The sequence below is a fragment of the Porcisia hertigi genome, chromosome 15, assembly GCF_017918235.1.
Source record: "Porcisia hertigi strain C119 chromosome 15, whole genome shotgun sequence".
Taxonomy (NCBI): domain Eukaryota; phylum Euglenozoa; class Kinetoplastea; order Trypanosomatida; family Trypanosomatidae; genus Porcisia; species Porcisia hertigi.
Window position 1 is genome coordinate 514,516 of NC_090574.1, and position 14,447 is coordinate 528,962.

At 57.9% G+C, this 14,447-nt stretch overlaps 3 protein-coding genes across 3 annotated transcripts; all 3 read right to left on the minus strand.

Annotated features, from left to right (window-relative positions):
• Positions 1 to 7,726: 7,726 nt before the first annotated feature.
• JKF63_06155 (uncharacterized protein) lies at positions 7,727 to 8,323 on the minus strand (the record flags this gene model as incomplete). Its single annotated transcript, XM_067902106.1, has 1 exon — positions 7,727 to 8,323. The coding sequence occupies one exon, from the start codon at positions 8,321 to 8,323 to the stop codon at positions 7,727 to 7,729; it is 597 nt and encodes a 198-aa protein (XP_067758453.1).
• A 1,926-nt stretch (positions 8,324 to 10,249) lies between these two features.
• JKF63_06156 (uncharacterized protein) lies at positions 10,250 to 11,476 on the minus strand (the record flags this gene model as incomplete). The annotated part of the gene is made up of 1 exon (XM_067902107.1): positions 10,250 to 11,476. The coding sequence occupies one exon, from the start codon at positions 11,474 to 11,476 to the stop codon at positions 10,250 to 10,252; it is 1,227 nt and encodes a 408-aa protein (XP_067758454.1).
• A 1,024-nt stretch (positions 11,477 to 12,500) lies between these two features.
• Positions 12,501 to 13,940, minus strand: JKF63_06157 (uncharacterized protein; the record flags this gene model as incomplete). Its single annotated transcript, XM_067902108.1, has 1 exon — positions 12,501 to 13,940. One exon carries the CDS (start codon positions 13,938 to 13,940, stop codon positions 12,501 to 12,503), a length of 1,440 nt encoding a protein of 479 aa, XP_067758455.1.
• Between the last annotated feature and the right edge of the window lie 507 nt (positions 13,941 to 14,447).

Genomic DNA, 14,447 nt, shown 5'->3' on the forward strand with positions numbered 1-14,447 from the left:
CTGAGAAGACGGCATTGATGGGCATCATCATGGACACACCGCACATGAACGCGACGACGTACACGTAGAGCTCACCAGCCGTCATCTTTCGCCGCTTCTGTGCCACGCCCTGGGCGTGGGGCGCCTGGTAGGATGCGGTGTCCGACATGGTGCGGTGACGCGTGATGAGCGAGGCCGCTGCGTTCGAGCTCGACGTGGTTCTGTTGAGGAATAGACGGCTGTCAGACTAAGACGTGAGCGCTGGGCAAGGGAGAGAGACGGGTGAAGGAGGAGGGCATGGGGCTTGAAGAAGAAGACACAACGCCTGGGAAGCTCGGAAAAGGTGTGTGGGCTCACGGCCTGGGGCGGTAGGGCGACTTGAGCACGCAGAGTGTACGCCTTTGTCAGCAACGCGGCACACGATGGAATCCCGTCCCACAAGAGCAGCGCCCTGCGCTCTTCAGATCGTGTGTGTGGAGGGGGGAGGGAGAGAAGTCCAAGAGACGGACAGCCTTTGTGTGTGTTTGTTTGTTTGCCTTCAGGCGGGTGTTAGCACACGATTGAAAAGCCAGCACTGCCTTATTATAACACACACACACACACATATATATATGAGTAGGTGGGTGGTCACACCAGAGGCGGTACGCACACACAGACACAAAAGCCAGAGGATACATCTAGAAGGCGTCTACTCGTAGTTATCCGACAGGGGGATCCCATGCACATTGTAGATGGTACGCGCAGGTGAGTTATAAAGAAGCGTGCGCACCGGCGGGGGAGGGATTCGGCCTCCATGTACACGGAGCGACGTATCCACACATCCGCGTCTTCTGTAAACCTTTAACAGCACATCGGTGTTCCACCCGCCCACACGCCTGTGCGTTGGACTCATTTGATTCTGCGAATCGTCTGCACAGACAACACAGAAACCGTAAGCGAGACCATATTAGAAAAACATGTATCACCCCCCGAAAAAAGACCAGCTAAAGTGATACACGAGTATATCTCTCTGGATAAACACACACACACACTCGCAGGCGCAAGCGCATGCATGCACAGAGCCGTGCAACTTCTTGCGGAGCCAAAAAAAAAAAACAGAGACCGCATAGGGGCGGGGTGGACACTGTGTGTGCGTGCGTGTGTGTGTGCATCGCTACGCTTCGTTTTGAGCCGTTCCGCTGCCTGGATGTGACACCAAACTGTTTCCTTCCCGTGGCGTCTCTCTCTCAGATAGGAATAGACCATCGCCACATCTGATGAGTCACAGACAACACAGACAGTCAAGTTAGAGCTTCCCCTACAACTGCCTCTTTCAGGCCCCGTGCCCTTCTTTCCTTCCGCCCGCCGGGGCTGGGCAAGAGGAATATGCTGCGGTGTGCAAGGCACCAGCGCCGAGGATGAGGCAGAAGAGAAGGGGGCGCGCGGGAGTCGCCTTGGTTCGAGTGCAAAATAGGCTACCAGGGGAACAGAAAGCACACACACACACACACACACACACACACACACAGAGACACACTGCCATTTGTATCCGGTGGGGAAAAGAAGGGGGAGGGGGGGGGAGTCGAGCAAACATATGTTTGGGGGTGAAGAGATGGGAGAGGAGCCAGGGAACACGGCACTCCAGTTAAAGGGGGCATCATCTGAGAGAGGGAGATATCAACTACACACCACTCTCATCAGAGGTAAAAACAGATCAACGGGAAGAGGGAGGAGGGGGGGAAGGCAGGGAGGGAGTGGGGGGTGAAAAAAAGTGCCGAGCTTGCGAGTTGTATGATGGGGGAGGGCAACGGAGAGGATAATGGGGGGAGGGAGTCGTGGCAGGTGAGTAGCCCAAAGCATCACCGGGAACGCGCAAGGGGGGGGGGATGAGGGGATGGGGCAGCAAAAGCGATTTAGTCCATCATTGCCGCCCACACGCACAAATGATCCCCCCTCCCTCCCCGGGGCACCCGCAGGGAGCACGCACAGGCCCGCCTGCTGCCGCGACGTAAGCCCACCACCGTCCACCAGGGGTGGGTGGTCTGCCAAGCGCCTCTGCGCTGCGTCGTAGCTTAGTTGCGCTGCGTCGTAGCTTAGTGGCGCTCACGGAGCGTCTGGGTCATGATGCTGAAACCGCTGCCAATCGTGCCACCGACCAGGATGGAGACACCCATCAGCGTGCCGGCAACGAACCGCTTGCCGTCGTCGTTGATGCCCTTCGACTGCGGGCCCAGCACCAGTGACATCGAGCCCACGTAGCCGTTCGAGAAGCCGAGGATGATCTGCATCACGTAGCCGTACGCCTCGCTCGGGATGTAGTGATACGAGTACAGCAGCAACAGCGGCACAAATATGACGCGCGCGAAGGACGCCGCCACGATAGTCCAGCGCCTCTCGTACGACCGGGGCCACATAAACTTGAACGACGGCGCGAAGCGGCCGACCACGTCGAAGATGTTGAAGATGAGCACAGCGATCGTCGCAAACCACTTAGAGTCCGGGAACACCCCCACAGCAATGTTCGGAAACAGGAACAGAGTGACAAGGAAGTTGAAGGCGCAAGCAACAAACATCCACTTGACGTGGCGCAGCGTGCTGAAGATCGCGGTGGCAACCAGGATCTCGTTACTGGTCGGGCCCTCCACCTCGCACGGCGACATTCTCTGCACCACTACATCCTGGCAATCGTCCAGGTTCTCAGACTCCACAGCCTTGGCGACGGTGACCGCCTGCACCTCGCCTATCGCTGGCTCCCCATTGTGTGTCTCAAGGTAGTGGGACGTCTCCACCTTCCGGTCGCCGGCGTCCACCTTACTCCTCGCCGCGCCGAGATCACCGAAGTGGTCATTAGCAAAGCTGTTGAAGCGCAGCAGAAGCAGCGAAACGAAGGTCAGGCCCTGAATACTCACATCCATGCCATAGTAGATATAAGACTGCGTCTTCACGCCCTCGAACGTGTCGGGCAGCGCAGCCTTCACGATGACTTGCAGCAGCGACGTCAAGACACCAGACACGCCCACACCACCCATCATGGTCGACATGAAGCTCGGGGGGAAGGCGCTGAACATGCCGTACGTCGTGGACTCGAAGATGCTGTTGCCGAAGCCGCCGATGAAGCCGGCTAAACAGATGGTCGCCACGGCACCGCCCTCGCTCGTGCCAACCGCAGGCACCACCATCAGCATGATGATCTCCACGATCAGAATGATCAAGCCGCCAAACAGGCGCAGCTTTATCGGGACGCGACGGAACCAGCTCAGCAGCGTCAGCGGCTCCATGATCAAACTCGTCAACAGTGCGATGAGGTTGTAGTAGGTCAAAACGTTATTCCAGAAGTTGGTGTGCGTTGCGACAGCGTCCGGGTTCTTCATGGCGTAGCGGTAGTACTCCATAATGTACCCGGGTGCTGAGAAGACGGCATTGATGGGCATCATCATGGACACACCGCACATGAACGCGACGACGTACACGTAGAGCTCACCAGCCGTCATCTTTCGCCGCTTCTGTGCCACGCCCTGGGCGTGGGGCGCCTGGTAGGATGCGGTGTCCGACATGGTGCAGTGACGCGTGATAAGCGAGGCCGCTGCGTTCGAGCTCGACGTGGTTCTGTTGAGGAATAGACGGCTGTCAGACTAAGACGTGAGCGCTGGGCAAGGGAGAGAGACGGGTGAAGGAGGAGGGCATGGGGCTTGAAGAAGAAGACACAACGCCTGGGAAGCTCGGAAAAGGTGTGTGGGCTCACGGCCTGGGGCGGTAGGGCGACTTGAGCACGCAGAGTGTACGCCTTTGTCAGCAACGCGGCACACGATGGAATCCCGTCCCACAAGAGCAGCGCCCTGCGCTCTTCAGATCGTGTGTGTGGAGGGGGGAGGGAGAGAAGTCCAAGAGACGGACAGCCTTTGTGTGTGTTTGTTTGTTTGCCTTCAGGCGGGTGTTAGCACACGATTGAAAAGCCAGCACTGCCTTATTATAACACACACACATACACACATATATATATGAGTAGGTGGGTGGTCACACCAGAGGCGGTACGCACACACAGACACAAAAGCCAGAGGATACATCTAGAAGGCGTCTACTCGTAGTTATCCGACAGGGGGATCCCATGCACATTGTAGATGGTACGCGCAGGTGAGTTATAAAGAAGCGTGCGCACCGGCGGGGGAGGGATTCGGCCTCCATGTACACGGAGCGACGTATCCACACATCCGCGTCTTCTGTAAACCTTTAACAGCACATCGGTGTTCCACCCGCCCACACGCCTGTGCGTTGGACTCATTTGATTCTGCGAATCGTCTGCACAGACAACACAGAAACCGTAAGCGAGACCATATAAGAAAAAACATGTATCACCCCCCCCCCCCCAAAAAAAAGACCAGCTAAAGTGATACACGAGTGTATCTCTCTGGATAAACACACACACACACTCGCAGGCGCAAGCGCAGGCATGCACAGAGCCGTGCAACTTCTTGCGGAGCCAAAAAAAAAAACAGAGACTGCAGAGGGGCGGGGTGGACACTGTGTGTGCGTGCGTGTGCGTGTGTGTGTGCATCGCTACGCTTCGTTTTGAGCCGTTCCGCTGCCTGGATGTGACACCAAACTGTTTCCTTCCCGTGGCGTCTCTCTCTCAGAGAGGAATAGACCATCGCCACATCTGATGAGTCACAGACAACACAGACAGTCAAGTTAGAGCTTCCCCTACAACTGCCTCTTTCAGGCCCCGTGCCCTTCTTTCCTTCCGCCCCGCCGGGGGCTGGGCAAGAGGAATATGCTGCGGTGTGCAAGGCACCAGCGCCGAGGATGAGGCAGAAGAGAAGGGGGCGCGCGGGAGTCGCCTTGGTTCGAGTGCAAAATAGGCTACCAGGGGAACAGAAAGCGCACACACACACACACACACACAGAGAGACACACTGCCATTTGTATCCGGTGGGGAAAAGAAGGGGGAGGGGGGGGGAGTCAAGCAAAGATATGTTTGGGGGTGAAGAGATGGGAGAGGAGCCAGGGAACACGGCACTCCAGTTAAAGGGGGCATCATCTGAGAGAGGGAGATATCAACTACACACCACTCTCATCAGAGGTAAAAACAGATCAACGGAAAGAGGGAGGAGGGGGGGGGAAGGCAGGGAGGGAGTGGGGGGGTGAATCAAAAAAGTGCCGAGCTTGCGAGTTGTATGATGGGGGAGGGCAACGGAGAGGATAATGGGGGGAGGGAGTCGTGGCAGGTGAGTAGCCCAAAGCATCACCGGGAACGCGCAAGGGGGGGGGGATGAGGGGATGGGGCAGCAAAAGCGATTTAGTCCATCATTGCCGCCCACACGCACAAATGATCCCCCCTCCCTCCCCGGGGCACCCGCAGGGAGCACGCACAGGCCCGCCTGCTGCCGCGACGTAAGCCCACCACCGTCCACCAGGGGTGGGTGGTCTGCCAAGCGCCTCTGCGCTGCGTCGTAGCTTAGTGGCGCTCACGGAGCGTCTGGGTCATGATGCTGAAACCGCTGCCAATCGTGCCACCGACCAGGATGGAGACACCCATCAGCGTGCCGGCAACGAACCGCTTGCCGTCGTCGTTGATGCCCTTCGACTGCGGGCCCAGCACCAGTGACATCGAGCCCACGTAGCCGTTCGAGAAGCCGAGGATGATCTGCATCACGTAGCCGTACGCCTCGCTCGGGATGTAGTGATACGAGTGCAGCAGCAACAGCGGCACGAATATGACGCGCGCGAAGGACGCCGCCACGATAGTCCAGCGCCTCTCGTACGACCGGGGCCACATAAACTTGAACGACGGCGCAAAGCGGCCGACCACGTCGAAGATGTTGAAGATGAGCACAATGATCGTCGCAAACCACTTAGAGTCCGGGAACACCCCAATAGAAATGTTCGGAAACAGGAACAGAGTGACAAGGAAGTTGAAGGCGCAAGCAACAAACATCCACTTGACGTGGCGCAGCGTGCTGAAGATCGCGGTGGCAACCAGGATCTCGTTACTGGTCGGGCCCTCCACCTCGCACGGCGACATTCTCTGCACCGCTACATCCTGGCAATCGTCCGGGTTCTCAGGCTCCACAGCCTTGGCGACGGTGGCCGCCTGCACCTCGCCTATCGCTGGCTCCCCATTGTGTGTCTGAAGGTGGTGGGACGTCTCCGCCTTCCGGTCGCCGGCGTCCACCTTACTCCTCGCCGCGCCGAGATCACCGAAGTGGTCATTAGCAAAGCTGTTGAAGCGCAGCAGAAGCAGCGCAACGAAGGTCAGGCCCTGAATACTCACATCCAGGCCGTAGTAGATATAAGACTGCATCTTCACGCCCTCGAACGTGTTGGGCAGCGCAGCCTTCACGATGACTTGCAGCAGCGACGTCAAGACACCAGACACGCCCACACCACCCATCATGGTCGACGTGAAGCTCGGGGGGAAGGCGCCGAACATGCCGTACGTCGTGGACTCGAAGATGCTTTTGCCGAAGCCGCCGATGACGCCGGCTAAACAGATGGTCGCCACGGCACCGCCCTCGCTCGTGCCAACCGCAGGCACCGCCATCAGCATGATGATCTCCACGATCAGAATGATCAAGCCGCCAAACAGGCGCAGCTTTATCGGGATGCGACGGAACCAGCTCAGCAGCGTCAGCGGCTCCATGATCAAACTCGTCAACAGTCCGATGAAGTTGTAGTAGGTCAAAAGGTTACTCCAGAAGTTGGTGTGCGTTGCGACAGCGTCCGGGTTCTTCATGGCGTAGCGGTAGTACACCGTAATGTACCCGGGTGCTGAGAAGACGGCATTGATGGGCATCATCATGGACACACCGCACATGAACGCGACGACGTACACGTAGAGCTCACCAGCCGTCATCCTTCGCCGCTTCTGTGCCACGCCCTGGGCGTGGGGCGCCTGGTAGGATGCGGTGTCCGACATGGTTGAGAGAAGGGAGTAAGGGTACTGCGCGCGTGAAGAGAGGGGGAGGGGAAGGGGGGGGGGGAGGTGAGTTAAAACTGAGTGAAAGGTAATGAAGCGTTTTTTTGCAGGAGCTCGGTGTACACAGGAGGTTGTTTATGTATTTTTGTTTTTTGGTGGTGGGGGAGGGGGGGGGGGGCGGAGGTGATTTGGAATGGTTGGTGGTAGGTGTAGACCCGACAACGTGCACTGATCGCCAAGCGGTGTAGAGGACAGAAACCGGGGGGGGGGGGCAAGGGAAGTGGAAGGTGAAGCTTCAAGGTGTCATGGAGGCCCACGCCACGTGCCTAAACACATGCATACACGTGCTTTTAGCGCGGAGGTATGCATGCAATAAGTGACGCGTTTTATTCGTAGAATTAGGGGGGAGTGCAGGAGGGAGGGTGCGGGGGTGATTTGATTGTTCCGCTGTGTGGCTTCAGAAATACACACGTTTTTGTACATGTGGACAAAACGCACGTACGATTCTGGTGTTTGTTCACATGCTTGTGTGTGAGTGTGTGTGTGTGTGTGAGTGTGGGGGGGGGGGGGAGGATATCCTCTAGTATTTTCCTCCCTCCTCCATCCTTGCAAAGGATCTCGACACGACAGAGGAACACACATTGCCGGCGTGTTGACCCCCCCTTTTTTGACTCTTCACTGAGTTTCACGAGGAGAAAACGAGACAAATAAAAGCGCGGCACGGAGGAAAAAGGCAGCTGTGTTCTCGGACACATCAAGCATTCTCCAGTGGACTGCACCCTCCCTCCCCACCCTCGCAACACACACACACACACACACACACACCTGACTTGCTGCACCACAACCTACCACCCCCTACTCTCCCCTCTCCTCCCCTCCACTGCCGCTGGGTCCAGCCCCGGTCATTCCGGCAACAATCCCGGGAGTTATGGTTCTCTGTAGAGCCATAGCAGGCACCGCTGCAGCGCCGGAGGGTTTTAGGTCGCCCTTCTCAATGATTGCCGGCGCTTCAATGGACAGCCACGGCCCCAGGCCGAGGGCGAGAAGATGGCTGATGCCAAAGTACGGCACATTACGAGCCCACAATGGGAAGAAGTGCGTCGTCATACAAATCTTACCGCCCCTGTACATCTTCACCGTCTTTCCTTCCAACTCCGGCAGTGCGAGCTCCGGCGGCGCCTGCGGGTACGTCACGGGGATGTCGAAGTTCATCTTGAACTCGTACTTCTCGTTCTTGTAGTAGGTCCAGCAAGTGCCATACCAGCGAGTGCCTTGCGGGTTGCTCTCCAACTGGAACCAGTGTGAGTCGCTTGCCTTATTGTTTTCTACGTACGCGATAAGGGACGCATACTCCTCCTTCAGTCGTGCGGTCCACCGGTCGCCATCACGCGGTCCCGCTTTTGTCCTCAGAAGTGGGATGCGGGAGACGCTCTCCTTCACGGACGGCTCCATTCGCGTTCCTTCACTCTGTCAAATACGTCCGTAGCGATGGCAGCGACGACTCAAAGGTCTCCACTGTTCCTCCTGTTTTTTTTTTTTTGAGTGGGGGGTGGGGGAGGGGAGGGGGAGGGGAAGGGCGGGGGAGGGGGGGGGGGTGAATAAAAAATCGTGGAGACTACAGACGAGGTAAGAATCGAACGCCACACCACAAATGTGTGCTGGTGTCCCCCAAATGTGTATGTGTGCAGGACTGGATATACTTGCTGCATAGCCCTCAGAGGAAAGGCAGGGTACAATGAAAGGAGAGACGAGAAGGGGGGGGGGAGGGGGAGAGGGATTACTTTTTGTGAGTGTGTGTCTAAGTCCTAATAAAAAAATTGTGCACTCAGCGAGGTCCACCGCCATGCCTGATGAGGGTGTTTGGAGACTGTTCGCTCTACGCAGACAGAATACCAAATTCCTCTCTTCAAATCATAGCAAACACAGCCACGCACACGCAAGCAGACACAAGCAGACAGACAAAGTGCATCTTGACGCTGGGAGGAGATTGGTCCTCCTCCTCCCCCCCTTTTTTTTTTGGGGGGGGCCGGTGGCGTGTTGTGATGGCCACACTATTGTCATACTGTCAACTCGACAGTCGATACTCTTTTCCCTCAGCACTACACGCCCCTTCCCACCACAAGCCGTCACCAGCTACCCCCGCATTACTGCCACACTTGCAGAGCAGCACACACTAGAGGGGCGCTCAATTCCGCGTGAATTTGGCATATTCAACGCGTCGTTCCCCCCCCCCCGTCCCACGAACAGACTTGAAGCCATAAACGCGCACAACCACAACTCATCCACCGCTCCTACACCACGGCTGTGTCACGCTCGTCTAGGGCGAGGCGTGTCTTGTGTTTCGTTGTGCTATGAGGCTATAACGGCGTGCCCCGTCCCTTCCTCTCTCCCACCCACCCCGTCCCTCGCTCCAGAGACGTGGTGCACGATCAGTGGCAGGTACGCTTTGGGGTATACGGCATACCTTCATGCACACAGACCGCGCCCAGGGTCATGCTCGAGGGCGGAAGTGATGGCGGCCTCCCAAGCAGAGAGCAGAGACTCATCCAGGTGCATGCTGGATGTCCTCAAGGAGAGGGGAGGCTAGCCACCCCTCAGATCAGGGACCTTCCCAGACCCTGCACTCGACCAGTTTGAGATGCAATTCCCGCAGTCGCTTCAGTTCCCGGCGCTCTGTCATATATGCTGTGAAGACTCCGATATGAGGAGTCTGCAGAGCTCGATGACATCATTCGGGCTGACCCTCGTCCTGCTTCTGGCATCTGTGCCTACATCAGCCCATCCGGTCGGATGTAAGAGGTGCCCCGGGCACCGCACATAAGTGCACACCCACGGAGCCCGGATTGGCGTGGCTTTCCTCTGGCCTTGTTCATGCATCGTTGTACCCTTCTCTGACCTCTGAACTCCCGGTTTGGATGCGATACATCATGCCAGCTATGCTTGACAGCCCATGCACGCATAGTGATCGCATGTCTGCATATCGGGGCCCGCACCAGGAGAGCGCTGTTGTCGGAGGCGGGGAGCACTACACCCTCTTATAAAAGCGAGGTCCTAGGAACCGTCAAGGGGCATCCGCGTAGAGAATGAAGAGTGCGGTTGGAAAAAACAAAAACGGTTCTGCGCCCTCGACATGCAACTCCTCTTCTCTGTCGTCGACTGTCCCAAAAATAACCGCCACATGTCCAAGATGTCTGACAGATTGGCCGCCCCGATGTACCGTAGCCCACCTGAACAGGTGGCGGACAGCCACAACTGCGCTGTTCTGTTTGCCAGAGAAGGGGCAAAGCAAGCCGCGAGGGGGGGGGGGGGGGGGAGGGGGGGGGGGAAGCGGAGAGGTGGTCAACGGGAGGGCCTTGAAAAAAAAAAAAAAGCGGCGTCTTACGACTTGCGATGTGGGGCGCGATCGACGAGGTGAGGATCGGGAAGCCACCCAGACTGCATGCTGGCGGCAGCAGCAGCACGGCCGCCGTGGCGTCCCTTGGCACCCTGATACAACCTCTCCAGCCGCGCCACCTCCTCGGCCTCCTGGCGCTGCTGTTGCAGCTGCTGTTCCGACTTTGGACGAAACATATCCCGTGACTTGATAACATTTTCGTTGACCGAGTCGTGGTCTACAATCGAGATGAGGTCGAAGGGCAAAAAGCCGTAGCGGAACAGGGCGCTCGCCCGGTTCAGAGCAAAGTTGTAGTGACGGCATAACTCCTGCCCTGGTTGCACATCACGTAGCGTATAGAGCGTGATGGCACCATCACCGCCGAGCACAGGAGAGGGACCCACGCGGATGGCGCAATTCGGTCGATTGCTGTGATTCACGAGATCCAAGTACGGCACCAGAGCCACCTCCGCTGGTTCGGGTGTCCCTCGCAGCCGACGCCAACGCCGCTGCAAACGCCGAAGAAAGAGGTTTCTGCGATAGTAGTTGGCCGGTGGCACATGTTCAGCCCTCGCCAGCACCAGCCGAGTGATGCGCCGGAGGTGCTCGAGTTTGAAGGGAGGGTTGACAGCCTCGTGGATGGCCGTAAGGGTGAGATGCAACTTTTTGGTCATTTCTTCATAGCTGGTGCGTTGCCAAGAGTCAAGGGCCATGCCATACATGCCAAACACAAACTCCTCATTGAAGTCTTCATCGTCCAGCATGCGCGCATACGGGGTGGCACCGGCACGAAGCACATCTGCCAAGCGGTTCAGCTCCGCCACCGAGCATACGTGCGTGGTGTCGGGTATAGCCATGATGATGGCACTCATCTGCAGGGCCAAGTAGAGCTGTGGAGCCATTACGCTGAACTCATCATCTGCGATGGCAGCGCCCACTTGGGCCAAAGTCAGTTGTGGCAGCGCATTCGGTTGGGTCGCAATATTTGAGACAGTTAACAGTGAGGAAAGAGGGATGGTGGCAAGCGGCCTGTTGGCCGGCAGGGGGGCGGTGCCGGCGTGGGAAAGGAACAGACCGCGGTGCTGCGAAGAGCGAGTGCCAATAAATGTCTCCTCGTGCAGGTGTATGCCAAAGTGAGTTCTGCAGCTGTGGTAAAAGTCGCCAGGAAGAGTTGAGGAGGGCCCGTAGAGCGACTTGCCAAGGCATCGCGGGATGCCTGTGCACTGCAGCATACGTGTCCTATGCGAGGAGAGAGAGGAAGGGGGCACAACTAAAGTGCGAGGGAGAAGAGAGAGGTGGAGAGAGGAGTGTGCAGCTTCTCAGAGACTGGCGCCAACAGCTAATAAGTGGGGTGGGCAGAAATGATACGATATCCGTGTGTATGAGTGGAGACCGGGGCGGGGGAGGGGGGGAGGGGGGGGGAGTCCCCTACGCGACCCCGCGTATTCCTGTGGCGATGCGTCTCTCTCTCTGCAGATGTTGTGAGAGGCAACAGCGGTAATGAGAGCGCGTGCTAGCCACGCACCCAAGCAAGCTCTTCCCCCCTCCCTCAGCTGTATGGACAGTAGCGTGAGCACGGACAAGAGCGAAAGCAGCACGGGTCAGACGTGGCGTCTGATGTCAAGAAGAGTGTGAGCCGGCGATGGCAGGGTGGAAAAAAAAATGACATGAGCCCCACCCTCCCGTCTTGCACACATACAAGCAGCTTCCGTCTCAGCGGGGCAAGATGAAAGGACACACACACACACACTCATATATACTTTCTCCAGACACCTTTGACAACGTGACGACGCTCTTCGTTGGCGTATCAACGACACGCCGCGGGAAAGGACTACGAAGGTGTGTGCGTGCGTGCTTGCGCACCTGGGGGGGGGGGGGAAGGTGCATGAACACGACGACCCGTCTCTCTTCAGTAAAAAAAAAAGCAGCACCTGATGAAGCTTGTGGCGGTGTCGCATGTATTACATGCTTGCTTCGATATAAGGGGTGGGGGGCAGGGAGTGAACCCGTGGCCTCATGTCACAGCCTCCCCCCCCCCCTCCACCGAGCCACTCTTTTGCCAACACCACCGCCACCCCTGACGGGGCCCCTCAGCCCCGCCGCCCCCCCCCCTCTCTTTCCTCCTTGCAGGTTCTTCCGCTGCGTTTTGGTTGTCCATTCTGATTGGCTCTGGCTGACTGCGCCCGCAGGCAGGGGAAGAGGCAAACACTGGAGAGGGGCTGCCACGCGTTAGCCCACCGCCGCTTTCGTTTCTTCCTAACGGGCCTTGTCGCGGGTGTGTGGCACGTCGTACTTCCCAAAGGCCGCAAGTGTCGGGAGGTTTTTCTCCACGAGGCACTTCTGCACCTGTGCATCCAGTGCACTCGGCTGGGCCGAGTAGAGGTCACGCAGATCGCGGGCCATGGGGCGGTAGGCGTACTGCACGGGTTGTGGCACCACGTCGCCGGCACTCGCAATCGTGCTCTGCTTCAGCTGTCGTCGCTCGAGACCGAAGGAGAGCCACACAGGCTCGGCGCGTACCATGTACTCGCAGAGACGCGTCTCAATAATTGCGACCACCAGTCCCTTGAGGCACAGCTCACCCAGGGTGATGATGTGAGGCGGGAAAGTGAAACCAGCCGGGTGTTCCTGTTCAGGCAGCAGCAGCCACCGCAGTTGCCCAAGCAGCTGGCGCACAAATGCCGTTTTGCGCGAAAAGGCCTCCTCTTCTGACTTCTCCTGCAGCTTAGCTGCCCGCGCAGCTTGCAGCTGTGCGAGCCGGGTCGTCGTACCGCCGAGGCTACCCGAGGCGCTTGGGGTGTTGGCCGCGTTATTGGGGGCGGTGGACGACAATGAGGTCGCTGAGAGGGACGCGAACAGATCGTTTTCGTAGCCGCGCGAGGCAGAGGATCTTGTCGCGACGCCGCCCAGCCCGACGGCTGCGGGTGAGCTCGGCCCGTACTGCTCCCGCAGCGCGACCTGGTCCAGGGTGTACATGCCACACATATCGTACACCGTCTCCATATTGTAGCCGCAGGAGATGAAATCGAGCAGGTTCGAGTAATCCTGTATGAGACCGTTTGGGAAGAGTCGGAGAAACGGGCCCATGAGACACTCGTGCAGCACCAGTGCGCCTTGATGATCGAGTCCCCGCAATCCGCCCATCATGCGGCTCAGGTAGGTGTCACGGCTACTTCCAAAATGCACCATACCCGCCTCTTCCAATTTGACAAGCATCGCGTACAGCGCTGTGCGACCCTCTCGGTCCAACTTGGAGAAGAGGGCGTGGTACGGCTCCACGCTGTCGATCCCGAGGTGCTCCATGAATGTTGTCAGCACCGCCTCGGGGTTCCACCGACGCGGCCACTCGGCCAGCTGTGAGTAATGTAGATCCAGCAACGCGTGATCCTTGCGGCTCTGGTGGTCTAACCAACGCGACACCGGCTCGTTGCAGAGCTCACACCACTGCGGATTGCGAAACACCCAGTTGCGCTTATCGATCTGACCGTGCATCATCGAGTAGATGGGAACGCTGCCACCCTCCGTTGGGTACGGAGGCCGCAAAACATGACCTTCCGTGCCGGGCGCCCCGTCCCCCACAGTGACACGTGACCTGGAGGACATGCCTGTGGAAGCGGCCTGCAGCAACGGAGTCCTCGCGCCGACCGCGGCGCGGCGAATCGATGACAATCTTAACATGGATGACGAGGAGGCCATTTTTGATTTCTACAGCAAGAGAAGGGCCGATGAGAGATATATGGGGAGGAGGAGGGAGGGGGGAGCGTGAGTAACCCTGCTTCCGTGACCGGGTGTTTCTTCTGGTTCTGTTGGGCCGTGTCCATGAGGAAATCATGGGTCTACTGCGCACTCGGCCAGAGAAGGAAGCGTGGGTAACAAAGCCCACGAGCGGGTACAGCGTGCGTGATGCTACTCCTATTTCTTTTTTTTCATTGACGGAGGGGGTGGGGGGAAGGAGAGAAAGAGAGCGCAGAGCACAGAGCGTGACACACGTGACTCCACCTCTGCGCACCACTCTTATCGGTGCTGTACATCAGACAAAAGAAAAAAAAACATCTGTGTGAAAGGAGGCAGGAAAGGAGGAGGAGGGGTAAGGGGAGAGAAGGCTACTACGACAGCGGTCATTCATCGCCACCGACATCACCGTTCCTCTTCCCCTGCGCGCGGGACCACCGCCACATGCGTCGTCGAAGGCCTGATCCAATC